Source organism: Pseudoliparis swirei, chromosome 15 (genome assembly GCF_029220125.1).
Source record: "Pseudoliparis swirei isolate HS2019 ecotype Mariana Trench chromosome 15, NWPU_hadal_v1, whole genome shotgun sequence".
Lineage (NCBI taxonomy): Eukaryota > Metazoa > Chordata > Actinopteri > Perciformes > Liparidae > Pseudoliparis > Pseudoliparis swirei.
This window is the reverse complement of record NC_079402.1, coordinates 12492681-12518755: the sequence shown is the minus strand read 5'-3', so window position 1 is coordinate 12518755 and position 26075 is coordinate 12492681. Positions and strand designations below refer to the sequence as shown.

Sequence of the window (26075 nt, the reverse complement as noted above, 5' to 3'; positions counted from 1 at the left end):
AAGTGTTGTGGTTTGACAAAGGACTGCCGCTCCAGCATCACGACCACTTAGTGTGACCGACCAGAAAGGTAAAAAACATTTCACTGATATTTTTTATTTTGATGTCGTCAATTCCAAAGTTTGTCTCAGCACCTTTCACCTGAGTAATTTAACATTTATAAATCATCTCCTTCCAACTACATTGCAACAACACTTTGCATATCCACGCATTTTGTATATGTTTAATAACAACAGGAAATGTGCATTGTGTATCCGAGCTGTGGAAAACAAATGCATCATGAAAGAAAGAAATATGCATCACACGCATAACGCCCAACTAACCCCAGTGTTGACGGAGCATGTGGATAGTTCTGGAGGTCTGTTGTGTTCGTGCTGGTCAGCATGTGACTTTGGATGTGCAGTGAGCGAAATCAAAAGCTTTCATGCCCGTTTGAACTACAGCCAACAGACTTTACAACCTTCTCTGTCTTTGTCTCTCAAATAAAAGAACAAACGTGTTGCAAAAATATAAAGCTTTTAATTTTTTCCTGTGTGTTTTTGCAGAGTAAAAATCTCCAGTAATGACTGGCCAGCGGAGGCTGCTCTCACTGTGTGTTTGGCTGCTGCTCATGGCAGCTCTGTGCTCAGGTGCGGAAGGTAAGCGCGGAGGCCTCTTCAAGGGTCGAGGAAAAGGTGACGACGATGACGACAAAGCGCCTCCCGCTCAGAACCGAGGCCTCTCCAAGAAGGGCCTGAAGTGGGCTGGAGCCGGGGCAGCTGCAGCCGGGATGCTGGGTGGCACAGGGACCGGCTTAGGGATGAAGCTCTTTGGGAAGATAAAGCACAGATCTGGGAGTCATCACAGCCATAAGAAAGCCTCCTCTGGGCAAGATCACCGCCTCAAACACAATGAAAGGTCTCCCAACCAGTTTGCTAAGTCGGCTGCCGCCGCTCCCACGACCAACGTCTTCTTCACACTTGGACACGCAGTGTTTTTCCTTATAGCGGCCTGGATAGGAGACATTTAACTGGAACACAATCAGTCATCAAATTAAATGAAATAAAAGTGGCTTTGAACAAACTATTCTTCCTGTCCTTTATTGTTTAATGTAGGGTGATGGTGATTATGGAAAGAATTCAGTGCAGGGTACAATATACTGTATGTTGGGTGCCTGGGGGGACTTTAGCAACCTCTTTCTATATTCAAAAGACACATCAAGCTATTTGAATCAAAATGAATAAGGAACTTGAGCTGGATATCAACATACAATGATGATATCAATATACACATTTCTAGACTAGAGGACTACAACTAACGATTATTTTCTGAATCAATCAATCTGCCTTTTTATTTAGTCTCCAAAGAGAAAATAATGTTTGTAAATAAAACAATTTATAAAAAATAATACTGAATAACTTTTCCAAGTAGCGATTAATTGTGGCAGTTTTTACAATTTGTTCATTAATTTAAATGGATGGAATGCATCACTGTTAAACTTTTTTGTTTGTTTGTCTTTGCTTAAATATATTCTAAATTCTAAAGGTTTTCTAATTTAGAAATGTTGTCAGAAACAGCATTTACTGTATGATTGTTGTCAAAACAAATGGTGGCTGTGTGTAAACTGCAAAGAACTATACTGGTATGGAAACTTACATCATTGTTTATATTACTTTTTTAATGTTTTTTAAATATTACATTTGTTTAAAACAGTGTATACAAGAATGTGTTTGTGAAATGACATGATTTATGCTGAGAAAATCTTATTGTGTTATGTATTTTATTGAACACATGAATATCCTGACATGCCCAAAGCGTTTACAACTACAAGAGTCCCACAGATAACTATACTCCCAAAATGAGCTCGATGACCCAGTTACAGAATATCTACACCCAAAGGGAGATATGTGCACTTCACAGATAGTATGAACATGTAAAATTGTCATTTCAAATGGACAGGGAGCATTTAGCGAGGATCAACGAACATGAAAAGAAAAGACATTTCAAAAGAATTTGAAAACAAATCACCACGGAGATTCATAGAATAACCTTGAAATGTGGAGAAAGACAAATAAATCTCTATAAAACAGTGCAAATTATCACTTCCAGATATACTGTTAACAATTGGACAGTATTCACTTGACTTTATTTGTTATATAACACTAAATAACTATCAATTTAATAACAGATTGAGTTACACCAGTGTCAAAATAGCGGACTTAAATGAAGATATCTTCTTTCTGAGCTTTTTAATTGGGTGAAACTCTTTTGAAAAGCCTGCAAACTCCCTTTCTGTAGCATTTTTCAAAACAGTTGCAAAGTGCTTCACATTACAAAAACCCAGAGGGAGATGCGTCATTAAAACAGTCAGATAAAAGAAAACAAGCTGGAACAGGAAAAGAATCACAAACGGGAAGGAAAAATGACAGACAACTTCAAAATGTACCGATGACGTCACAATAAACAAACCCATTTGGAAGAAAAGCAGAGCAACATGTTCATTCCTGGAGAGACGCACACGTACCATGGCAGCCCGGGGAGGCGATAGAGTTTGAGAAGCAGACAGAAGTATTTACAGACTCGCCAACACCTGACCTGTGACCACTGACTGTCAAGAGAAGAATCAGGTGATGGGAGATGTTAAAATGACCACACAAGCCTGGAAATTCTTGAAAGAACAAATAATCAAAAATCCCCAAGCCACTAAAGCATTATTCATGCACAAACATTGTTCCCAGGCAGATTTAAACTGCCACTTCCAACTCCAGTGTTAGTCTTGAGTCTCTTGACGATAGATACTACATGAAGATACTGTGTGCGATGAGCAACTGTACAATTAAAAGCTTACAATTAGTTATGTGATGCCACAATTTAGGGTTATAGTCTTGGTCCTTGTTGATTCAAAACCTCAATCACACCCCAGATTTGACCAAACTACATGTCGGACTGCACAGCTTTAAAGCGGCAGGCGCTATTTTCAACAAATGCTCGTCTTGTTCTCAACCATTAAAGGTCAGTGCCGCCTCTTTACTGACTATTACATGCAATCCAGGATTTCACAGGCAACAAAAAGAGAGTATCATATACACCTTTCTTTCCTTTGAGGACACCTGAAGTCTTATTTAGATGTTTGTCATACGTTTTTAACTGTTTATTGTGGGATACTAAAACAATTTGTTAACATGTTGATGATAATCAACATGATAACTGCTTTCTCATCATAACATATGTTCTTCTTCTTTTGGCGAGTGGTCCTCAGGGACATAAACCCAGCTCTATCTATTTGGTCCCATTGCCAAATACAATCTTTATTAAGCATATTTAACCAATTGAACAATCTATAAAAAGTGACTAATGTTACAAACCTAAATGTCACATTCCTAATTTACACAGTAGCAGTCAAAATGTCACAATTAATTGTCATAAAAACTGAAGAACCCTGAATCTGTTCTCTATGCATTCAGTGCTTCATAATGTGGGGCACAAGATAAAGTGAAACAAAGTAACAAAGACACAAAATAAATCATTAAAAAAAGGCAACAGAACAAGGTTAGTGCAGCTTGTACAACATCTTAAAATGTACTCCTTTAGTTATTATACACACCAACATGTGTTGATAATAGAGTATTGACTACATGAGACCCAGAGAGCTTGCTATAGAGATAATAGACATTAGCAGGATGTGGATGAGAGTGGAAATCCATTTGGGGTTTGGCGAACGGAAGACGAATCGCTCTCACTGGAGAAGGAGCACGCTGGCCAGGAGCATGAGGAGGGAGGTGAAAAGTTGAATGGCTCCGTAGGTCAAAGGGCTGCTGCGACTTGGCTGCAATTGTGGCTCCGCTTTTCGTTCCTGCAGAAAGCGCTCAGAGTATTCCATGTACTTCTCAACGCAGCGTCGGGTCTTCAGTTGCTCAATTAGAGCCGGGTATCCAATCTCCTCAATGCTGACGGTGGCACCGTCGACTTCGTCGCCTCCATTCTGATCTTTGAGAAGGTCGGTGCTGTTCAAACACTTGTCCATGAACTTGTCGTAAGACTCTGCCCGTGGGGGAGGGTTGTAGACATAATCGCGGCCGTAGTCTTTCTCGTCTGTGGACTTGGTGCCGTAACGCTCGTACATGTAGTTGTTGTAGTGCTGCTCTTCTTGAGGGTTGCGGAAATTAAAGTGTGGGCGAGGGAAACGCCCGAGTCCGTATCCAATGGCCATCCCGGCCACAGCACCAACGCCTGCTGCCATCATGGCTTTTTTGGCAAAACCTGAAGACTGGGGCTGGTAACCCATACTCTGCACAGAACGAGAGAAAGGAGACCCTCCCATCCCTTGACCATAGCCTCCACCACCATGTCCATAGCCTCCACCACCTTGCCCATAGCCTCCACCACCATGTCCATAGCCTCCACCACCTTGCCCATAGCCTCCACCAGCATGTCCATAGCCTCCACCACCATAGCCGGGACTGTGGATCTTATTATTTGGGTTATAGTTGGGGGCACCACCAGGCTGACCCCAACCCTGTCCCGTATTCCCCCCTCTGACTGGATAACCACCTCCAGGTGGGTAACCTCCTGCACCTGGGTTCTGGTTTGGATATCCTCCTGGGTTGCCAGCTCTGCCTGGGTTTTGGTTAGGATATCCACCTGCAGGGTTCTGGTTTGGATATCCTCCTGGGTTGCCAGCTCTGCCTGGGTTTTGGTTAGGATAGCCACCTGCAGGGTTCTGGTTTGGATAGCCTCCAGGATTGGCTCTAGCAGGATACTGGTTTGGGTTACTTCCAGCGCCTGGATAACTTGGTGGATTTTGTCTGGGAACTCCTCCTGGATTTGTGTTGCGTGCTCCTGGATAACTTCCACCAGCAGGATAAGGGTTGGGGTTACGATTGGGACTCTGTGGCTGTCGAGGGTAGTTTCCTGGCTGAGAAGATGGCTTTGATTGTGTCCCACCCCGGTTAGAAGAGGTTTTCTTGCTGCTGCCACTGCTTCCTTTTTTAGCCCATGTCGAATCAGTGTTCAGGAGAAACACAATAACAAGGGACATGAGGACCATCCCACCCATCTTTCCCATATTGGCCCTAGAGAGAAACGTGTTTCAAAGTAAAGATTATAAGAATAATGAAGCATTCCAAAAACAAATATTAATGTCCTTGTTATGTTAGTATGACACGAAAAATAGCCCAGTGCTGCCTTTTCATTTACCAATGACGGACTGTTTATTATTATATAACCATTTAATATTCTTATATAAGCCCGACGATAAGACATCCTTATTAAATCCCAAAACAGAATGTTTCAACAATATCTAAGCACCATTAATCCCTTAAAACTGGGTATACCTTCAAATAAATAGGCCGAGATGATGTAAAACCATAGACCAGCCAAACCCACTGAGTGAACGACGGCCAGAATTTATTTTGGTACCCGTACATTCGCTTAGATAAAGCTCCATCACATATTGAGCCGCTTTGTTCTCTCGCCTTCCTACAAAGAAACAAATAACAGCAACATGGCGAATAACTGCATTATCTCTTACCGTGAACTGGCGGCCTGTCTATGCGCTTCGACGGTAACTCGGCGAAAATGCGTTGTTGTCTTCTTTCTCTCTCGCTCTTTCTCTCCGTTATGTGCTCGGGTAGTTTATGGAGCGGGGGAGCGCTCCATTTATTTACAGCGAGTGCCCTGCGGCGGGAACAGAGTGGTCACAGTTTTCTGCCACGCCCATGCGACGATCGTCATGAAGTAAAAATAAAACGCCAATAAAAACAAAATGTCATATTTTCAGATGTGTTTAACTTTAAGAAGCTCATGTGTTTAATTATTCACTTTTAAAACTGGCTTAGCTCCATTTCTGAGTTTACCTCGACAATCTAACAGGCACCATTGACCGTCATTAACTAACAACACATGTAACATATTATTGGAAAAACAATACTGTAAGAAAAAAACAAAAAAAACAATTATTGTTGTTTTAAGAAAGTTACAGTAAATTCGCCGATGTGTTATTCGAAAATAGACAGAGCTTATGATGACATCTGTCTTCTGTCACCTTCAAAATGACGGAAAACGAGCGCACCCCCCTGATAGTGTGCGATACTGTAAATGACGTAACACATTTAACTATCTATTCGAGAGGTTTCCAAAGTGGGAGGTGGGCCCTCCCAGTGAAGCGCAACACCGTTTCAGGGGAGGTTCAGTGAATGGAGATGAAACCATATGACATCATTACATTATAGTTATCAAACGAGGATCATATTGAATTGCCCGATTTAGTGCGTTTTGGTTAGGTAGGTCAGAAGTTGGGAATGTTATTGTATTTTTTCCCCATAAATGAATCAAGGAAGAGTTATGCCAATTGTTGATTGGCTATATCAGGGGCGATTGTAAGATTCAAAGAAGGGGGGGGGGGGGGTCTTGGGTATGTTTTTGAGTGTGATTTTGCGCTGTAGTTTTGCTTTCATTCAGTATATGATAACACAAAATACAGCATTTCATGGTCAGAGTGATATGTTATGCTCATTTGGAATATATCATTCAATGGAGAAAAAAGTATCATATATATTAATGAAAAGAATAGAGAGATGTCGATTGTTATTTCTTGTATTTCCAATTCGTTCGTTCATACTCTCGCTCACTGGAAACAGGTTATAACCTTTCATGTGTCTCAGGTAAACCTAAAAGTAAGCAGGTAACAATCATTAACAACTACCGATAGCCACATTCTGTAACTATACCCAGACTTACTGAAGCCCCCCTGAAAATAGGCCTAATGACGCACCTGGGCTATATAGGATCACATTATTTATTGCACGAACTCGAGCCAGTATAAGGAAATGGATGAGGTTATACAACTGTTGGGGTTTGTTCAATTATAAAATTATTATTCACACATATCCGGTCCGTCCAGGCACTGAAAACAAGTGCACATCTGACCCCTCCCAGTGGCGTATGTGCGCTCTGGACGGGAACCCGGAACTGCAGGTATGTGTAGCTGCTCTGTCATTGGATGATGTCGCTGAGCTGTGACGTCAACGGCAAAATACCCGTATGTACTCGTGCTTTCTTTCCGGTACTCGGTGGAAATATGTCGGGGAGGAGAGAGCCGTGCGGAACTGCGTATTTGAAACGTACACCTGAGACATATAACTGAACGGGAATCTGACAGTGAAGTTTTAATCGAGGGCCCACGTCACTGCTTCACGGGAGCGATTGGCCGGATAAGAGACAGACAGCCGGGGATCGATCAAAAGAAAAAGCTAGCAGAGAGAGGGAGAGAGAGAAGGGGGGACAGGGTGCTCACAGCAAGACGGGGTTGCTGCTCGGAAGGGGATGTTATCCGTACTGTCTTATGGCAGACTGGTAGCCAGGGCTGTCCTGGGCGGACTCTCTCAGACGGACAGTCGGGACTACAGCCTGATCACCGCCAGCTGCGGCTTCGGCAAAGACTTCCGAAAGGGGATCCTGAAGAAAGGGATGTGCTACGGAGACGACGCCTGCTTCATTGCGCGGAACCGGAACTCCGATGTTTTGGGTAAGCTCGTATGCGTAAAGAAACTCTGACTCTGGCTTGCACATGCATGTCGGACACCCTCTGTACTCGGGTGACCTTCATTTCGCTGCCCCCGCACGTGTGCCGACCCCTCGGATGAAAACACCCCCCCCCCCCTCCCTCCAGAGACGGAGCCACAACTCGCATCCTCCTTTGCCCCAGTTATCTAAACTCTGTTCCGCCGACTTGAACCCGGACACTTGCTCTCATAATGTCAATATGTCTGCAATCGTGTCGTGATATGCACAAAACGCGAGGTGTGCCGTGCGGTGTGCGGGTTGTTTTGAGGCGAAACCCCGGGACGACCTTTCACCTAGTTGAGCTTTAACTGAAGAATGCACGGCGGTAATGCAAAATGTTAAACTCGTGACATTAGGAGACATAGATACGCACAAGCAAAGGTGGACAGGACAGAAAAAATACCGTATTGCAACGTCTCAGACTTTGCACGACACTGTCTTGCAAAGGTCAGAATGGTTGAGCATGGAGGCAGCCATGTTGCTCCCAGCGGCAGTCGCCTGCTAGCTGCGCTGGGTGCGATGGCTTTGTCCTCCCCGCACAGCCGACCGGAGGGGACACGCAGCCGGCTCGACGAGCCGCGTGCCTTGGTGGACACACACACTGCGCGTTTCACGTGTTTCATGCAATGTATAGTCGTACATGTTTAGGCTGGAGATATGACGTAATGCGGAACATTAACCAGCTCTGAGGAACACAACCCCACCAGGGCTTTACGTTACACATGGCGGGGTGATCCGTCGTAAACTCTACCCATCGTGACAAAACAAAAGAGGTTTCAAAAATCAGTTCAAATAATTAGTGGAGAGGCATATTCTGATGAGCCACAATAAAATGTGCTTTGGAAATATGTTAAAGCTTATTATTATTATGTACTCCTTTTTCTTTCTGACTTTTCAAACACTTTTTAAAAAATGAAAAAGTAAACCAGAGGGTGTTTGATGACGCAGAGCATATTTTTAATTGAGCACTGCTTGCTCCTGAACTTTTACTGCCTCATCTTAAGTCATCCAATACAATTAATATCCAATATTACCAAAATGTATTCCCTTTTTGTTCATCAGGTGTTGCAGACGGCGTTGGTGGTTGGCGTGACTACGGTGTCGACCCGTCTCAGTTCTCCACCACATTAATGAGAACTTGTGAGCGACTGGTGAAGGAGGGACGCTTCACGCCCAGTAACCCAGTGGGTATCCTGACCTCTGGCTACTTTGAGCTTCTACAGAACAAAGTACCCCTGTTAGGTGAGGATGCCTTAGTGTACACACACACACAGCGGTTCCTATATGATTAGCCATACTGTGAGCAATACATAGGAAAGCGTCAAACTATGAGTAGTGGCCTTGCTTGGCACATATTACTCATGACAGAGCGTAGCTCCATTTAAATTGCATGTTTAATAAATTGTTCCACCCTGGCAGAAAAGTGCATACAAATAATATATATAATATACTTGTGTGCCGAACTTCAGTGTCACACGTATTATTTAGTATGAAGGCTGTTAGTTATCGTTGATTTAGGCTTACACCAGCCTATTGAGTGATGTAACACCTGTGAGATGACACACTCACTTTAATCAGACGGTATTTTGTAATGCTGCCATTAGGAAATTGAGACTGCGTGACCATGCGGAGATAAACAGTTTTCCTTTTACGCTGTCTGAACATTTTGTTACATACCAAACTCCTCTGTAACTGACACTGCAGGAGGGTTGAACAGTTCGAACCGTCCACACGACAAACATGTGACCAAGGTCACGTTTCTTCTGAGACGCTGTGTCTCTGCGTTACAGTGAGCACGTGCACGAAATGCTAACCTCCTCCTCTCTTGGGCACGATGTTTGTAGAGTGGCCTACTTTTATTTTGGGAAGCCGCTTTAAGGTCTGCTCGGGACCTTCACTGCTCAAGGTTACTTGGACGGTTGGCGCCTAAAACTGCAGTGACTGGGGATCTGGAACAAGCATGTTTCCCGATCCCTGTGTTTTCTTTTTCTCTCCCCTTTCCTACTTGTGAATAGCATTATAATCTCGTCCTATGGAAGCATGGAATTCATGAGGAAGGTGCACACAGATTGAGTGATGTACCCCCCTCTCCCTCCCTTTTCTACCTGTCTGCCCTCACTGGAAAATAAATATTTGCATTTTCACAACTGCCACCAGTGTATTTTTCGCTGATCTTTCGTTAACGTTTATCCAATGTAATATCCATAACCTGTTATTCTTTCTTTGCTCTCCTCTGTAGGGAGCAGCACAGCCTGTATCCTGGTTCTGGATCGACGGAGTCACCGGCTTCACACCTGCAACCTCGGTGACTCGGGCTTCCTGGTGGTTCGGCAAGGAGAGGTGGTTCATCGCTCAGACGAGCAGCAGCACTATTTTAACACGCCCTTCCAGCTGTCCATCGCGCCTCCGGGATCTGAAGGGGTGGTGCTCAGTGACAGGTCAGCGGCTCGGTGACTGAAATTCCTAGTAATGATAAATCAAAATTGTCATTGTCGAGGCGAGACTGGTAGCTTTACAAGACATCCATCGTTATACAAGTTCCTTAATTAAACTTCAGTTGCACTACTTCCTGCTTCCGATTTGAACCTCTGCATGTGCAGTAGATAGATCTGTATGCCATTTTGCAAGTAATATTTTTTGAAATTATGTTCAAAACATTTGCTTAAATAACTTAAAAACACGCCATATCCTAATTATGGGCAGCAAACATAGTGCCGGATAAGCAATACTTGCTTTGATGTCACACTACTGGTCAAACTATGTGCCGCCTCCCATCATCGTTGATCATCACAGCTTGATAAAATACGACACTTATGAGCACAAGTCATGTGATGGTGAACATTTGTTCTGCCTGCCTCTCTTTTTAAGCGGGCAGATTATGTCCATCACCATCATGAGTCTCAACTTGGTTTAACATGAAGTGTATTTGAGGCAAAGAATGGTCAACAACACAAATCATTCTTTATAGATGATATCTTTTTTAAATTATATATCTGTGACTGTCTCTCGACAGTTGCAGCAACTGTCATTCCAGAATATTCCCGCGATAACTTATTTGTTATGACCAAAATGCACAAGGATACATTATCTCCTTTTCAAGTAACCAAATACTGAAGGTATCACAACATGATTTCTGAGCATTGTTAATGAGTGATACACCTTGTGTCAACCCTTTAGAACAGTCTCACGGTCCTGCTTTTTAAATATTAACCCACCCACTGGATTTATCCTGTTCTTCTGGTGTGAAAGAAAGTTGAACATTTGGCTCTTTAACAGGGAGATGTTCCTTCTGAGGTACATTTATTTCTGTATGCAGTGCCACCTTAAAATAAAAAAAATCCTCAAGGCATGAACATAAGGTGAAAGTTAATAGTCTTGGGTATGGAGCCAGCAAGAAACAGGACCCACTGGGCAGCCTGCTTCCAAGTCAACTGTCGGAGTGACCTCGGAGCGGCTTCATGCCATGTTGGAAACTCGTGTCAGCAGCTCCGGTGCCGCGTGCTCCCGTTACACTTGTGACTGATCTTTCCGTGCCTGTCTGTTTCCTCCAGTCCCGAAGCAGCTGACAGCTCCTCGTTTGACGTGCAGCTCGGTGACATCATCCTGACGGCAACCGACGGCCTGTTCGACAACATGCCAGACTACATGATTCTTCAGGAACTCAAAAAACTTAAGGTGTCGCTTCTGGAATATCCGCTTATTCACGCTTTCACATGTACTGCATCTAGTTGTAAGTGAACATATTTCATGTCTTTCAAATGTAAGGATTTTCCCATTTTTTAAAATCTTTTCAGACTTCTAACTATGACAGCGTCCTGCAGACTGCCCAGAGCATTGCAAAGCAAGCTCACGACCTTGCCTACGACCCCAATTATATGTCTCCTTTTGCACAGTTTGCCTGTGACAATGGTCTGAATGTAAGAGGTAAATATACCGTGCTTCAGACGCCGTGTTTTTGGTAGCACACATACTTGAAGCTATTATTCTAAAATATGATGGAGCATGTAATGATTGTATATGATTGTAAATTAATAATAGGATATATTTTGCGACTATCTTTTGGCTGCATGTACACCACAGATCCCCACCCTCTTTTTTTCCCTTTCTTTTCTTGCTGTGCAGGAGGGAAGCCAGATGATATCACGGTGCTGCTGTCCATTGTGGCCGAATATACGGACTGAAAGTGTGTGTGTGTGTCTGTGTGTGTGTCTGTGTGCACGCTTCTCTGGGGCTGATCTTCTCTTCTCGTCTGCCGGAGTCTTCCACCTGCAGCCCTCGCAAAACCGCACTGCATCCTGTGGGCTGACAGGGGAGGCCCAACAGCACGACACTCTCCTCGCTGCAGGGCCGACATCCACCTGTGTACATTTTGAGTTTTCTTCCTCTGTTTTTGTTTTGGCGCTTGAACGGTTGAGAGGAAGCAGGCAGCTAGGACGGTTCTTGTTGACCGTGATGCAGGAGGAGCTGAGGCCTGCCCTTCAGTCTCGTTATGTGGGTGATGTGACTGAGAGACAGCCAAGGGCAGGGTTTTAAAACCTAGCCGCCCTGATGTAAAGTGATATTATAAGAGGAGTAGGCGAAGGTTCTGGGGAGAATAGTGATAGAGTTGACTTTTGAACCCGGCTAGCTGTATCTGTTGTTAATCTGTTTCCCGTTGTTAACGTATTTTGAACAAAGCATATAGATGGACTGAGGAGGCTGAGGCTGGGATTAGATGGGAGCTATGAGAGAATGGGATTTAATAGTTGGGTTTCAGTGTTTGGTTTGGGAATGTGAACCATGGAACAGCCAACTAGTAACTAGTAATTGCTCAGATCAAAGAAACCTGCAAAGGGAAACATAACACTTGTTGGAGCTTACATGTGAATGTTAATATGTTTGTTGTCACTCTGCTGGGCATTTGTTGTAAATATTTTTGTGTTTTTAGGACTTGGTTCTGGCCTTTCTGTTGTCTTTGCTTTGGTTGTTAAAACAAAAACCCATTTCGTTACCATCGTGGATGATGGCATTCATAAATATATGTTTCTTGTATTGATGTTGATCTTGAAGTGAGTTGTATCAATCCTACACTTCCACACGCTGAAATGAACAAGAAGAGAGAGTCTGTGCGTGTGTGTGTGTGTGTCTGTGTGTGTCTTACATGTGAGAAGTTGTGTTTGGAATGTGCCGTGTATTTTAATAATAATGTGTTATCACGCAAAGCTCGAGCTAGCATCTGAGAATGCTTACGATTTCAATGATAGGCCAGGCACCAGTGTAGATGAAAAGATGTATTTTTTTATTATTTAGTTTTAGAAGTAAGAGTTTAAAGAGTCACATGATATGTGTGATCGATGACAGATCCAGCCATCTTAATGAGAATCAGGTGTGTGTGTGTGTGTGTGTATCTGTTTTTATTTTTAGGATCCTTGTTTTCCTTTTTAAATGTGTTTGCTGCTTCTTTTTTTGTAATTCAGATGTCTGTATATGAATTGACATTAATATGAACATGGTTACCATCATTGTAATGAGACTGTCTGTATGTATTTGTGTAATGCATCAAATGGTATAATCAATGACACTGATAATACTGTTCTGCTCCTGATACTCGGCCCCTAATGTCTAACAGCTCACCCGAGGGGTTTGGACAATGTCTTTACAGTTTAAAAGCAGGTGCACCAAAGACAATTTTTGTTGTGTATTTCATACAAAATGCTTTGTTGTTACAAACATCAGATGGCAAAACTGTAAATTCCTTGTGCTCTGAATCTTGTGAGGTGGCCAGGGCTGTTGGTGGAAATGCTCAGAGCGGCTTTTAAAAGTCTTTTCTATGCCCAAAGTTGTTTTTATCAGAGCAAAAGCTGTATTATATTGTTGGGTTTTACTTGTATGTAACTGGTTGCAACAAAGTATAAGACAGGTTTTTGAAACCAAAGAAGGAAAGCCATATATACACAAAATGGACATTATTATTATTGGAATAGTATCTGTCCTACTGTGCACTGTTCATTTTTGCATGGTTTCTGTTTAAGCTATTGCCACAATGTTTTTTTTCTTTTCCACAGTTGTCGGCCGTTCTTATCTGGGTGGTTCTGAACTTGTATTTACTTCAAAGATAGCGCTATACTTGACAGGGATGTAACCTATATGCAGAAGGAGGGGAGGTAAGATAGGAAATGGTGCTGAGAACTAGCATTGTGGGTGTGAGCACAGTTTCAGCCTTAACGAATAGCTAGACCTGTAATCAAGAGGCCTTTCCTGTCATTGCAAGCTTCTGATGTCATGTCTCCGTCATGTGTTCGATGTAAATGAGGCGCTGCCCCTGTCTTTCTCTCCCATGACGTTGTACTCAAAGGTGCTTCTGCAGTCTGTTTGGTATGATTGTCCTCTTTTCAGCAAGCGATGTTTGTCTGTGTGAAAGATACACCTATGTCTACAGTGTAACAATGCAGGTCTAATTTCTGTAAATATGTTTTGAAATATGTACAATATTTAAATAAAGAATCTAGTATTTATACTAAATTCGCGTATATATTTTCATGACGTCGTTGCATGATTCATCTTCGGGGACAGATGTGCTTGTTCACAAAAGATGTTGCCAATCTAGCAAAGTGATTGACGGCTTTATTTAAGCACATTGTGTTACAGTGTGGGTGAGACAATCTGACAACACTAACGGTAACATTTTCACACATTTTCTATATGCCATATTTCAAAATTATGTCACGTTATTGCACTATGCATTTAGTTTTCCGTTTATTGGTTTGCGCCTTTCACCAAGTAAAATGCATTGTGTGACTGTCAGCAGCAGATGGCAGTGTCGAGCTAAAGGACTCGGCGGATGTTGTGGAGACTCCTCTGTCCCTCTTCCGGTCGCGAGCTCACATTCCAGCTGACAGCAATCAGCTGACAGTTGTGTGATGCTAGCATGTTAGCTTCTAAGCTAGCGAGTCGATACCGCGCTGATTTAGTGTTTATCGAAACCGCTGCATTTGCTCTCGACCAGTTGTATTTCTGTTTGACCTGCAAATCGATTATGTGATGAAAGCCAACGGCTTGATTAGAAACTAGCGGACGCTGTCTTATTACAGGGGGGTTGTAGCCGAAGCGCGAGCGACCACCGGCGGCTAGATCACCAACGGGCGTCTTCATGGAGAGCTTGACGCGTCGGCTCAGCTTAAGGAGACTTCGTCATGTGAACACACTGTAGGCCGGCGGCTCGGGCGGAGCTCAGTGGTCATTACATGGCCAACACTGAGCAGGGCAATGGACTTGCCCCGCGGGGCAGCAAAGAGAAAGGATCCGACCCGGAGATGAACGGCGGTGTCCCCGGGGAGAAACCTGTGGACAAGTACGGCTTCACGGGAGGGGCCCAGCAGCACTGCGGGGAGTCGTAAGTGGAGCTCCATGGCGCTTCGCATGCTGTCTTATTTTCGTTGATGTATCCTGCCTCCTTTCCTCCTCGCACCTAACGCGAAGTGAAGACACGTGAAGGTGAACTGAAGTCTCCAGATAGCTGTTGGAGAGTCTGACACGTCTCTGCTGATAATTCAATTGGTTTTCTATCTGGGAGAAGGAGAACAACAAATAGATTATTCAACATAAATAGTTGGTTTAGTACCCGGATGCTTAGCTGAATTTATTTAAAGCAAAACCATTTCTACTCGTGAGCGCGCACCCTTGTCACAGTTAAGATAACAATAAACATGATATCTTTATTTTACGTGTGAGCATCCCAGATAGATTTAGTCAGTCCTCGTTTTTACGTCTTTTCTCACCTTCCTTCTGGCACTGAGCAGAGATAATTGTTTTTGTGCGTGATCAATGGGGCTGGCAATGTAAACATATCATATTTCAATGTGTTGTCTGAATTCCCCTGACCCAAAGCTGCTGATTGTTTCTGGGTCTAGGTGTATGTGCTGTTGTTGCCCCTGTTGTTCCTCGTCATTTGGACCGACACAATGTCCTACTGTGTGCTCTTCATCTGCGCTGCTTACAGAGCTGATTTGGATTAAATGACACCGGAAGAACTGAGCGAACCAGGCTGCTCAGGCTCATACCTGTCATAAGACATTTGGTAGTTGTGTTCTGATTTGAACGCATAAAGAAAACTGTCCTAATCATAGTACTTTGGACGCATTAGATCAGCCAAGTCACTGTTGTATCTATTAGAGCTTAGTGATGGGCAACTTCTGTCCTCGTGTTTGTGTTTCTATGCAAAAGCATACATTTGTTTGCCAAATTCACCAGGCATGTGTCCAGTAGATCAGGACGGGAATGTGTTTGCATAATAATATAACAGCTCCCATGTTCCATAAGACTGCAGGGAAGTGAGGTATGAATCGCGTTGTGTAGGAGGTTGTAGGGAACTGAACTAGGGGAAAGTTCTCCCACGGCTTCCTGTTTTCCTTGTACTCCGCTGCCGACGGCAAGCGTTCAGCCGTTTGGTCTGAGGTTAGGTTTCCTGTGTGGACAAGGAATAGATGAGCCACTGTCCCGCCGCCTGCGAAAACACGATTACCCTGTCATACGTACAGTGAAGTGACACAGCCATTGTCTACTTGTGTAAAGATATTTAGTTTCTTTATGTCTGTGACATTGTCTCCCATCTCAACAGTGCTGAAGAAATCCCCATTGAGGTGCTGAGGCAACGCGAGGCAAAATGGCTGGAGATGCTCAACAGCTGGGACAAGTGGATGGCCAAAAAACACAAGAAGGTGGGGGTTCCTGTGGTGGCAGTTTTGAAATGGACTTAACAATATAAATTCATATCAAAAACGTAGCTGGAAAACCTTTCATCAGTTGGTTATCATGACTGTTTTTTTATTATTATTTCATCGTTGATGTTCAGTTGCAGTCAGTGACATGTCTCCCAATGTCTGTAGTCATTTCTTTCTATTGCTTTCAGCAGGCTCTTGAATAACTATGTGTTGATTAACAGATGAAGGAGCGCTGTCAGAAGGGGGTCCCTCCATCGCTGCGTGGCCGCGTCTGGCTCTACCTCACTGGGGCCAAAGTGAGACGGGAGCAAAACCAGGGCAAATTCCAGGTCAGTCGTATATTTGTGATCCCTGCTTCGACTTCAAACAAAAATAATTTGTTCATACCTGGCCAAATTGTGTTTTACAACATGTATATACACTACCGTTCAAAAGTTTGGGATCACCCAGACAATTTCGTGTCTTCCATGAAAAATCACACTTTTATTTATCAAATGAATATAAAATATAGTCAAGACATTGACAAGGTTAGAAATAATGATTAATATTTGAAATATTAATTTTGTTCTACAAACTTCAAGCTCAAAGGAAGGCCAGTTGTATAGCTTATATCACCAGCATAACTGTTTTCAGCTGTGCTAACATAATTGCACAAGGGTTTTCTAATCAGATATTAGTCTTCTAAGGCGATTAGCAAACACAATGTACCATTAGAACACTGGAGTGATAGTTGCTGTAAAAGGGCCTTTATACACCTATGGAGATATTTCATTAGAAACCAGACGTTTCCACCTAGAATAGTCATTTACCACATTAACAATGTAGAGAGTGTATTTCTGATTAATTTAATGTTATCTTTATTGAAAAAACAATGCTTTTCTTTGAAAAATAAAGTCATTTCTAAGTGATCCCAAACTTTTGAACGGTAGTGTACATTCCTGATTTGAATTTCAAGTATCTACATCACTGACCGCTCGGACACATACGCCTGGAGAGGGGCTGGACTCTCATGTCTGATAAGTTCACTGAGGCGATGAGTTCCAGAATTGCCTGCATTATACAATTGCTCATAAAAAGTGGATTGTGGGAAAAGACTCAAAACTGAAGAGTTATAATCTTAAAAAAGTTGACAAAATGATGTGTTTTTAGGAACTGGACAATCAGCCAGGAGATCCTAAATGGGTAGATGTTATTGAGAGGGACCTCCATCGACAGTTCCCCTTCCATGAAATGTTTGCAGCGAGAGGAGGTCATGGGTAAGCGCCGCCATCTAAAGGCCCGTTGTGATGTTAACGTGGCCGAACATAGTTTCTTCATATCATTTACACAAGTTCATATATTCAGGCAGCAAGACCTGTTCCGCGTGTTGAAGGCTTATACTCTGCATCGCCCTGAAGAGGGTTACTGTCAGGCTCAGGCTCCCATCGCTGCTGTACTCCTCATGCATATGCCAGCAGAGGTAAACACACATTCAACCTTTCCAACTCTTTATTTCTCTTTTATATAATGACAGTTAATAATAGGTGCTCGCTGTCTTCATGATGGGGAAGATAGATAGAGAAATTGCGGAGCAATGAGCTTCAAGAATGATACGTAAATCATAGTTACACATGCATAATATCATGATGTCTTATTTTTATTCATTTACCAGAATAAAATCTTCCTCTTGTTTCATTTCTTTGTCATAGGATGCATTCTGGGTTCTTGTCCAGATTTGTGAGAAATACCTTCCTGGATACTACAGTGCAGGGCTGGTAAGGCTCCAGATCCTCATTTTGAAAAGAGGACTTTGATATAAAACGAGCTTGAGAACATCGTTTAACAGGATTACATATTAACAGTGCTCAGCATGTCAATTATTATCTATCTGAACCCGATAGATCATTCTAAAAGAAAGGAACCTATTTTCTGTTATAAACTCAACACAGTAGCAATGCTCACGATTTATTGCTCACACAGATTCCGCTTGCGTTTACAATTCTGGAAAGCATCAAATGTTTAGATAGATAGATAGATATAGATAGATATATACTTTATTAATCCCCAAGGGGAAATTTGTCGTAACAGTAGCAGCACCAATAAACTAAACACACAAGAATAAAAAATAAAATATAAAAAACAGGGATGAAAGATATAGATGTATACAAGTAAAATATAAAATAAAATATATATGTATAACGAGCCACACGGAAGTTTGAAAGTTAACAGTCAGTTAACTTCCATTTTTAGAGTCCGTACATTTAATAAATGGCTGGTGGGGGTGTTAGATTTCTCAGGCCATCTTGACACTAATGTGCTCACGACTTAATAACACGAGGTGGTGGTGAGATAATCTGAAAATCAGATTAATCTCCCTCTCGCGTGCGCCACTGACCGCCCTGCCATGTTGTCTCCACAGGAGGCGATCCAGCTGGACGGGGAGATCCTGAACGCCCTGCTGCGGCGGGTGTCTCCTGTGGCCCACCGGCACCTGAAGAAGCACAAGCTGGAGCCCATCCTGTACATGACCGAGTGGTTCATGTGCGCCTTCTCTCGAACTCTGCCGTGGGCCTCGGTGCTTCGGGTCTGGGACATGTTCCTTTGTGAGGGTGAGATGCTACACCCAGAAAACAATGACTGATGTGGTTACGGCACATGGAAACAACATGATGTCAAAGTGGTTTCCCCTGACGACAAGTCACTCCACAGAGATTAAGAGAAAATATGACTCGTATCTCAGGGACAGCAGCTTTGTTTAATTGTATAATGAATGATCGCTTTAGAGGTAAAAGCACAATAACGGGATTTAATGTTCCTCCATGCCAGTCAAGTGCATATTATCCTTCTGTTTTAATTTGACCTGAAAAACACCGGAGCATGATTAGAGTAAAAAGGCATACACTACCGTTCAAAAGTTTGGGGTCACTTAGAAATGTCTTTATTTTTCAAGAAATTTTTTTTTTTTTTCATAAAAATAATAAAAATCAAAAATACTTAATATACAAAAAAAATGACTCTAGGTATTGGAAGTGGAAACATCTGGTTTTCTCCTCCAGAGGTGTATAGAGGCCCATTTCCATCAACTATCACTCCAGTGTTCTACTTACATGTTGTGTTTGTGTTTGCTGAGAAGAAGACTATCTGATGAGAAAATTAGAAACCAATTAATAATTATGTAGCTGCAGCTGAAAAAGCTGATATAATATATTATATAACTGGCCTTCCTTGCTTGAAGAAGAAGAAATGAATAATTCAAATAATATTAATATTTATTTAACCTTGTCAATGTCTTGACTATATTTTCTATTCAATTTTCAATTCATTTGATAAATAAAAGTGAGTTTTCATGGAAGACACGAAATTGTCTGGATGACCCCAAACTTTTGAACGGTAGTGTATGTTGAATACAGGAAGTCTCCTCTTGTTTACGTTTGGATATAATATATATGAAATAGTTCACCACACTGCAAGATTGTTGCATCCAATCTATCCATCTGAATGAATTGGTCTGCAGCAGTTCTGTGCAGCTCTCAGATCTCTATTAAGTGCATCCTGCTGCTCTGGCTGCATGTTGTCTGACGTGATGCTCTTCTCAGGAGTCAAAATCATTTTTCGAGTGGGCCTGGTCCTCCTGAAGTCCATGTTGGGATCCCAAGAGAAACTGAAGGCCTGTCAAGGCCTCTATGAAACGATGGAGCTGCTCCGAGCGATACAGCCACAGTATATGAAGGAAGCCTTCCTGGTGCAGGAGGTACAGTACTACTACCCACGTCTTGACCCAGTCTCTCATCTAAAGGTCGTCTTTCTCCTTGACTTTGCCCTCTTGTGGTTGTGCCGACAGCCGTGTTAAAATACTTAACCCATCATGTGCTGGAAGGCGTTGACCTCTCAACGCAGGCATCACTCGCATGTGATTCACGCTCATTCTCCCTTTTTGCATTTCAGATAATTGAGTTAATGGTGTCTGAGAAAGACATAGAAAAGGAGCACCATGCTCAGCTCCGGCGCTGGAATGAGACGCACGGCGATCTACACTGCAAGTCCCCTCCCAGGATCCACGGCGCCAAGGCCATCATGGCTGCCGAGCCGCCCGGTCGGCAGGACCTGAGACAGAGGCCCGCCATCATTGTGAAGTCTCCCTTGGCACCCCAGACAGACGGGGGGAGAGCCGAGGCCGCCAAGGAGAACGGAAAGACGAAAGCGAAACGAGAGAAAACGATCGCACCTCTGCCGGAGATTGCTAATCCGTACTCTCCTCCCAGTGACGCCTCGCCGATCCTCAATCACATGACTGTAAAAGCGTCCCAAGAGAGTCTGAGCAGCACAGAGCACGACACGTACCTGTAGCGGGGTGAGTCGCCAGTTTACGAACGTAAAGCATTCTCCACAGCATTTACTAACTCACTCATCAGTTCTCTATCAAATTGCTGCCGCCGCAGTGAAAGATGAACCGTTCCATGATCGACTGACTGTCTGTTGTGACTGTGACACGTTTTTAGAAAAAAAGGCTATTTTTGCAATTAAGAAAAAAGAAATCGCAAAACTGTCATTGCTCAGATTACTTGGCCGTCTCTGTAACACTCAACCTGTGTTTGGGTGTGATTTCATGTATACAGGTTTTCTATTGACTCTGCTTTTGGCTACAGTCGTAGACATTGAGCATTAAAGTATATGGACCTCCAAAATGACTGAACATGTGGGCATTCACACGTACTAACTCACTGTTAACAGCTACTGCTGCTAATAACCTCTTGAAATTGGCCTCCTAGATTCTTTCCTTTTGTTTTAAATGAAGTCTGATTTTGTCTCGTTGGATGACGTCTGCTCTAGAGCACTTTACCTTTTATAGTCTTCCTCTTTGGTCGATTTGTATTTGTCCTGCTTTGAGACGCACAGTGTATCCGTCGGTCTCTAGACTGCATGTTCTGCTGTTTGTGTTTTGGTGTTGACCACTAGAGGACCCTCTGGGATCATCTCTCAGCCTGCAGCCACACATGAAGGGAGAAGTGTGAAGGGACTTTTGTACCACGAAGCCAAAGATTTGTAATGCATATTTTTACAATATATTTTGTCCAAGCTGTTTGTGATATCATATTGTGATCCAGTCCAGGATTTTGAGAGGATGAGGTTCATGTTTATGTTGTGAATGAGAAATGATAAAATGCCATTTTGAAGAACGCTAATACTAAGCTTCTTTTTTTTTTTTTTACAATCATGCCTCAAGGTTTGTGGGTCCTTAGACTTCAAGATATCTAATGTTGATATATAATACAAAGAAAGCATTTGGACCGGTCCAAACACTTAATATGCTTTTTACATTTTAAACCAGGAAGTCTCACTGAAATGTGCTGCAGAGCCCGGTGCGGACAAAACCGCTTCATACAAAAGTTAAAATCCCCAAACTACAAACTAATTATAAAGTACAATTGTTATCTTTATCAGTTGTTTTCTACTGACAGTCTCTTTGCTACTTGAAATTGATTACATTATTTTACTACATTTTTGTGTAGACAATAAACTATGAAAATCCAAAGAAATGTGAGCGACAGAAGATAAAGTCAAGGTATAATATCCAAATGTATGGGTTGATACTAATTGTATCTGAGATTACTGAATTAAGAAATAGTTTTTAAAACTTGAATTCAGGAGTTCAACATGTCCCCCCAGTCCAGCTAGTTCCTTTATTGGCAGTTAACTGTGTAACTCTGATTATTTGCTGTAAAGGTTTTCATTATGTCAAATCTTTGCGGTTATATGTTGATTTTGAACGCTGTGGAGATTTTTTTGAAGTATATGCTGCAGGTTTTCTTTCTGTCTTTTAGGAACGACTGTTTACCTCCCATGTCTGCTGAAGCTTTTAGTATTTAGATGCAAGATGTTGAACATTGAACAACAGGCAGGAGCTTTCTAGACGGTCAGAGATGGAGCCGCTGAGCTTCATCCAGGGATTCAAATCATTCTGGATATATATATATATATATACTGTATGTTTCTTTACAAACATTCTGTTTCAGTGTCCAGCAAAATATATATATCAGGGATGTTGAGTTCCTTTTTCCTAATTATTGCAACTGTAAAGTTTAAACATCTTCACATTTTAAATGTGCAACATATTCTGCGATTTTCATCGGGTATATATATACATATAGGATCTGTTTGCTTTTTTGATTTTGGATAATCTTTTCATATCAAGCTGTTTTATGCCAAATTACATTTAAATCAATAAAAGTGTAAACTCTTAGCTTGTGCAGATATGTCGTGTTTTTCCAATTTTATTGTGACATTAAAATCCACTTCTTTTTCCTTCATTTAATCTGAAACCAACCAAATGAGACGCAGATTGGTCTGAACACGCAGGATTTCAATACACCCTGTGTTGTCGTTCAGCGCCCTCACACCCGCCCGCCCTCACCCACGCAGCAGCACACTTCCTTGGACACCTGTTTCTCCGGCTCTTTCAGCTCTTTGAGGAATTTGCATCTCAAATTGGGCTGATTCCCACAGTACCATCCAAGGCGCCTCGCCCAGCCATTTGCCTTTGGTCTCTGAATGGAGTCTCCTGCATGTAAATAGGCCTTTTTCTTCTTCGCCTTCCCCGACAAGGTTCGGCCTCAGTCCAAGAACACGACAGCCGAGAGCTCTCTCCTCTACATTTCAATTTACCAAACCAGTAAAACCGCCCCACTGTTTCCATTTATTTAAGTACTAGATATATCCCTTTGGATATAAATCCATTACTACTGTCGGTTATTTAGGTGGTCTTACTATGTCTCCATACGTCTACCCATTTGAAGTAGAGAGAATGCACTTTCATTGTCACATTCCCGCCTTCACAGTGGCCTTTTCTATTTCTGTGAAGGACTTTGTGTGTCATTAAATGTTTGTATTTATGACTCCTCATCTCTTTTGTGCCTTTCGATGTCTCTCAACAATGTTAGCTTCTCACCCCTTCACCTCAACCCCACCGGCCCCCACCTGTCTGCTCCCCCTGTGCTGGTGCTCACTGACATTCAGTAGAGTGGACCCGAGGCCAGAGAGGGTGTAATGGGAGACTGGCTGGTCTGAAGAAGAGGAGATGGAGGAGGAGGAGGAGGAGACGTTCCCCTTTAACCGCTCTCTCAGAAAAGAGCACAGGAGTGTTTGTAGCTTATGTAGTACTATATCTTTTTGCCGGGGCAGTGTTGTATACAAGAACATCATGGTACACTCACAATGAGTGGTGTTTTGTTCCATTTCTCCCAGTTTGAAGCGGCCACTTCTCCCACTCGGTGTGGCGTCTGAAGTCACGCTCAGACTGAAAATAGGTCTGTTGTTCAAATAAAACACAAGGAGCCATGTTGGTGTGCAAGTGTTGCGACTAGTAGTGGTGAAAAGATGAAACCTGATCCAGGGAGTCCAGTTTGAGTGATACACTCCGTCTGACGGCTTTAACACTCAGACGCAGAAACCCGACACAGCAGTTTATTGTACTCTGAGACCGGGTCTGGAACGAAACCATCATTTTATCTTCCATCACGACGATTGCGAGGTTCGCATTACAAAGTAATCTATCAGGAAAGTTAGTTGTGGAATGACAACGTTAAAATAGATGTAAGAATGGTCAACTCATTTTTGGTTTTTAAAAGGAATATTTATAAAACAATTTTTGAGGGTTATAAGTGTGATTGCAATTTATGTATATGGAAGATGTATGTGGATATATATATATATATATTTTTTTATATATATATATATTATTTTATATTTTCTTTATTATTTTTCTTTATTTTATATCAATCTTCTGCTTTATTTGATTATAATAATTTAGGATATGAATATATAAGCATTTTTGCTTCTATCTATACCTTTCAGTCTTTCTGTTTTGTAATACATCATTGCAATACAATACAATATTATATAGAATAATATTGTATTGTATTGCAATGATTGACTGAATAAAAATACACAACAACAACAACATTGCATTATATTCCAGGAGAAATTGACCACGCGCCTGGGTGACACGTTGGCTTCGGGGTCTCACCTCAACACATTGAACCGTAAACCCAGCTGCCCCAACTTGCAGTGACTGAGGAGACGGGGCTTTCTGAGAAAATGTTACTGTTGGACCACTCCGGGCTGAGGAACAAAACAAGACGGCGTAGATGGAACAAGTTGGAGACTTAAATTATACTTTCCCCGTGCACATGGCTGCTAGGGTCTTCATGGCACACATTTTGAAAGTTTACTTCTGTTTTTCATTTGCACAACCATATCTAAAGTACATGCACTGAGCGTGTGGAAGCAGATACCCCCTTCGTGTGATGTCTGTTCATACACTAGCTGTTTATGGGGGGGGGGGGGGGGGGGCGGGGGCGTATAGTGAGGCGGAAGATCTCATGAGAACATATGTGTGAAGCGTCTGGGAGATTAAAGTCTGGCTTCATGAGCTGTAAAGCTCCTATAAAGCTTTTGGGGAATAACGACTGAGGGTCTGCACCTTTATCCCCGGGCTGCCATCCCCCATCGTGCCCTCTGCCCATAGAAGGATTAAAAGGGGTAGAGGTCAGGGGCACACAACAAAAAACACAACTGACCCGTTGATAATGGTTTGAATGGTTAAATTGTATTGCAGCTGCCACGCCCTTTCTGCAGGTTGTGATTGTATGCATGATGTGATTTTCGTCTATTCCAATATAATGGAATGAATGTGTGTCTATAGGTAAAATAGTTTAAAATCATGTGAAAATGGGACTGAGAACTCACTGTTGCTGCTGTTTGGGACTTCTCCATGTTTTGGGGGAAAGGCTTTGATGAAAAGTTTCAAGTAGCGGACCTGCACGTGTGTGACAGGAAGTGGCGTCCGAGTGGAAGGTGTCGGAGGTCAGACAGATGCTCGTTCAAAGGACAGTGGACAGGACGTGTGTGTCCTTTTATGGCTCTCCTCATGACAGTAGCTGCATCTCTAATGATCTCAGATCCATCAAGGTTTTTGACACTGGGTTATTATTCGTAATGGGAAATGATACGCCGGCGATCCCCCTCGTCTCCTTCACGTTACGGTCCAAGCAGAATAATGAATCACCATATTGACTTAATTATAGCTGCTGCTTAGCAACTTCAGATCCACATCCAAGTTATTGCTCCTGTGAAAGGCTAATCTTCTGTTTTGAATGCGGGCCTTAAGGTCATTGATTCTGCTCGCACTTAAATGGCAGTTATTTCTTAAAATATTAGTAAATGCTCTCTAGCTGGGGCTAGCTTGGATCCAGAATCCTACAAAAAATCTTCTGGCTTTTTTCCACTTGATTTCAGTATGTTTGAAGTTGGGCTGGCTCCTGGTTACACATTATACAACCACCGTATCAGGTTCTCTGTTTTAGGGACCTTGTTGCGACCTCTGAACCGTTTCAGAAAATGTCATGCTTTTATTTTGGAGGGTTCTTGATTTTTCTCTCACGTGTTTATTTGCAGAATCAAAACTTTTTTGTCTTTGTCTTAAACATATTTAATGTGGACGGTAACATTGCGCACACCTCCAAATCTTTAAACGAATATTGGGTGCATGATATTAGCAAGGATTATTTATTATTCATCAGCACGTTTAAAATACTGAGCAGTGCCTCATAACTTTAAAAAATAACCAAAACAGCAAATAGTTGTGGTTAAAGCATTTTGGATTTAACATATGATTCAATAAGTTGAGGATATTTACTCAGTGTGTGTCTAACACAATGAAAAAAAGTGTTTTTATAACTTTATTATCTGCTGTCCTGTGACATATTATGAATGGCGCGGCGGTCTTCAAGGGTTTTTGTGGCCTTGCACCATTTATTTGGCATTGTTTGTGCTGCAGGGGATGTTTGTTAGCTCGCTGA

The 26075-nt window shown here is 42.4% G+C and overlaps 3 protein-coding genes across 3 annotated transcripts; 2 read left to right on the top strand and 1 right to left on the bottom strand.

The window, feature by feature from the left end:
• Window positions 1-1740: 1740 nt before the first annotated feature.
• Window positions 1741-5613, bottom strand: prnpb (prion protein b). The gene is made up of 2 exons (XM_056432672.1): window positions 5508-5613; window positions 1741-5049 (listed from the first exon to the last, which is right to left on the bottom strand). The coding sequence occupies exon 2, from the start codon at window positions 5040-5042 to the stop codon at window positions 3714-3716; it is 1329 nt and encodes a 442-aa protein (XP_056288647.1). The 5' UTR covers window positions 5043-5049; window positions 5508-5613; the 3' UTR covers window positions 1741-3713.
• A 1431-nt stretch (window positions 5614-7044) lies between these two features.
• On the top strand, window positions 7045-14041 carry LOC130205355 (protein phosphatase PTC7 homolog). The gene is made up of 6 exons (XM_056432676.1): window positions 7045-7502; window positions 8603-8782; window positions 9780-9978; window positions 11092-11215; window positions 11335-11464; window positions 11663-14041. The coding sequence occupies exons 1-6, from the start codon at window positions 7301-7303 to the stop codon at window positions 11719-11721; spliced, it is 894 nt and encodes a 297-aa protein (XP_056288651.1). The 5' UTR covers window positions 7045-7300; the 3' UTR covers window positions 11722-14041.
• Window positions 14042-14186: 145 nt separating this feature from the next.
• On the top strand, window positions 14187-22459 carry LOC130205699 (TBC1 domain family member 10A-like). Its single transcript, XM_056433196.1, has 9 exons — window positions 14187-14912; window positions 16137-16236; window positions 16461-16568; window positions 17389-17495; window positions 17584-17698; window positions 17928-17993; window positions 18638-18827; window positions 19815-19969; window positions 20164-22459. The coding sequence occupies exons 1-9, from the start codon at window positions 14764-14766 to the stop codon at window positions 20563-20565; spliced, it is 1392 nt and encodes a 463-aa protein (XP_056289171.1). The 5' UTR covers window positions 14187-14763; the 3' UTR covers window positions 20566-22459.
• The last annotated feature ends 3616 nt before the right edge of the window (window positions 22460-26075 follow it).

Excerpts from the sequence above, each read along its gene's own strand:
- LOC130205699 (XM_056433196.1), top strand. The coding sequence starts at position 14,764 with ATGGCCAACACTGAGCAGGGCAATGGACTTGCCCCGCGGGGCAGCAAA. Across the intron at positions 16,569-17,388 it reads AAAACCAGGGCAAATTCCAG|GAACTGGACAATCAGCCAGG; the intron begins GTCAGTCGTATA and ends ATGTGTTTTTAG. Across the intron at positions 18,828-19,814 it reads GGACATGTTCCTTTGTGAGG|GAGTCAAAATCATTTTTCGA; the intron begins GTGAGATGCTAC and ends TGCTCTTCTCAG.
- LOC130205355 (XM_056432676.1), top strand. The coding sequence starts at position 7,301 with ATGTTATCCGTACTGTCTTATGGCAGACTGGTAGCCAGGGCTGTCCTG. Across the intron at positions 7,503-8,602 it reads CCGGAACTCCGATGTTTTGG|GTGTTGCAGACGGCGTTGGT; the intron begins GTAAGCTCGTAT and ends TTTGTTCATCAG. Across the intron at positions 11,216-11,334 it reads AGGAACTCAAAAAACTTAAG|ACTTCTAACTATGACAGCGT; the intron begins GTGTCGCTTCTG and ends AAATCTTTTCAG.
- prnpb (XM_056432672.1), bottom strand. The coding sequence starts at position 5,042 with ATGGGAAAGATGGGTGGGATGGTCCTCATGTCCCTTGTTATTGTGTTT.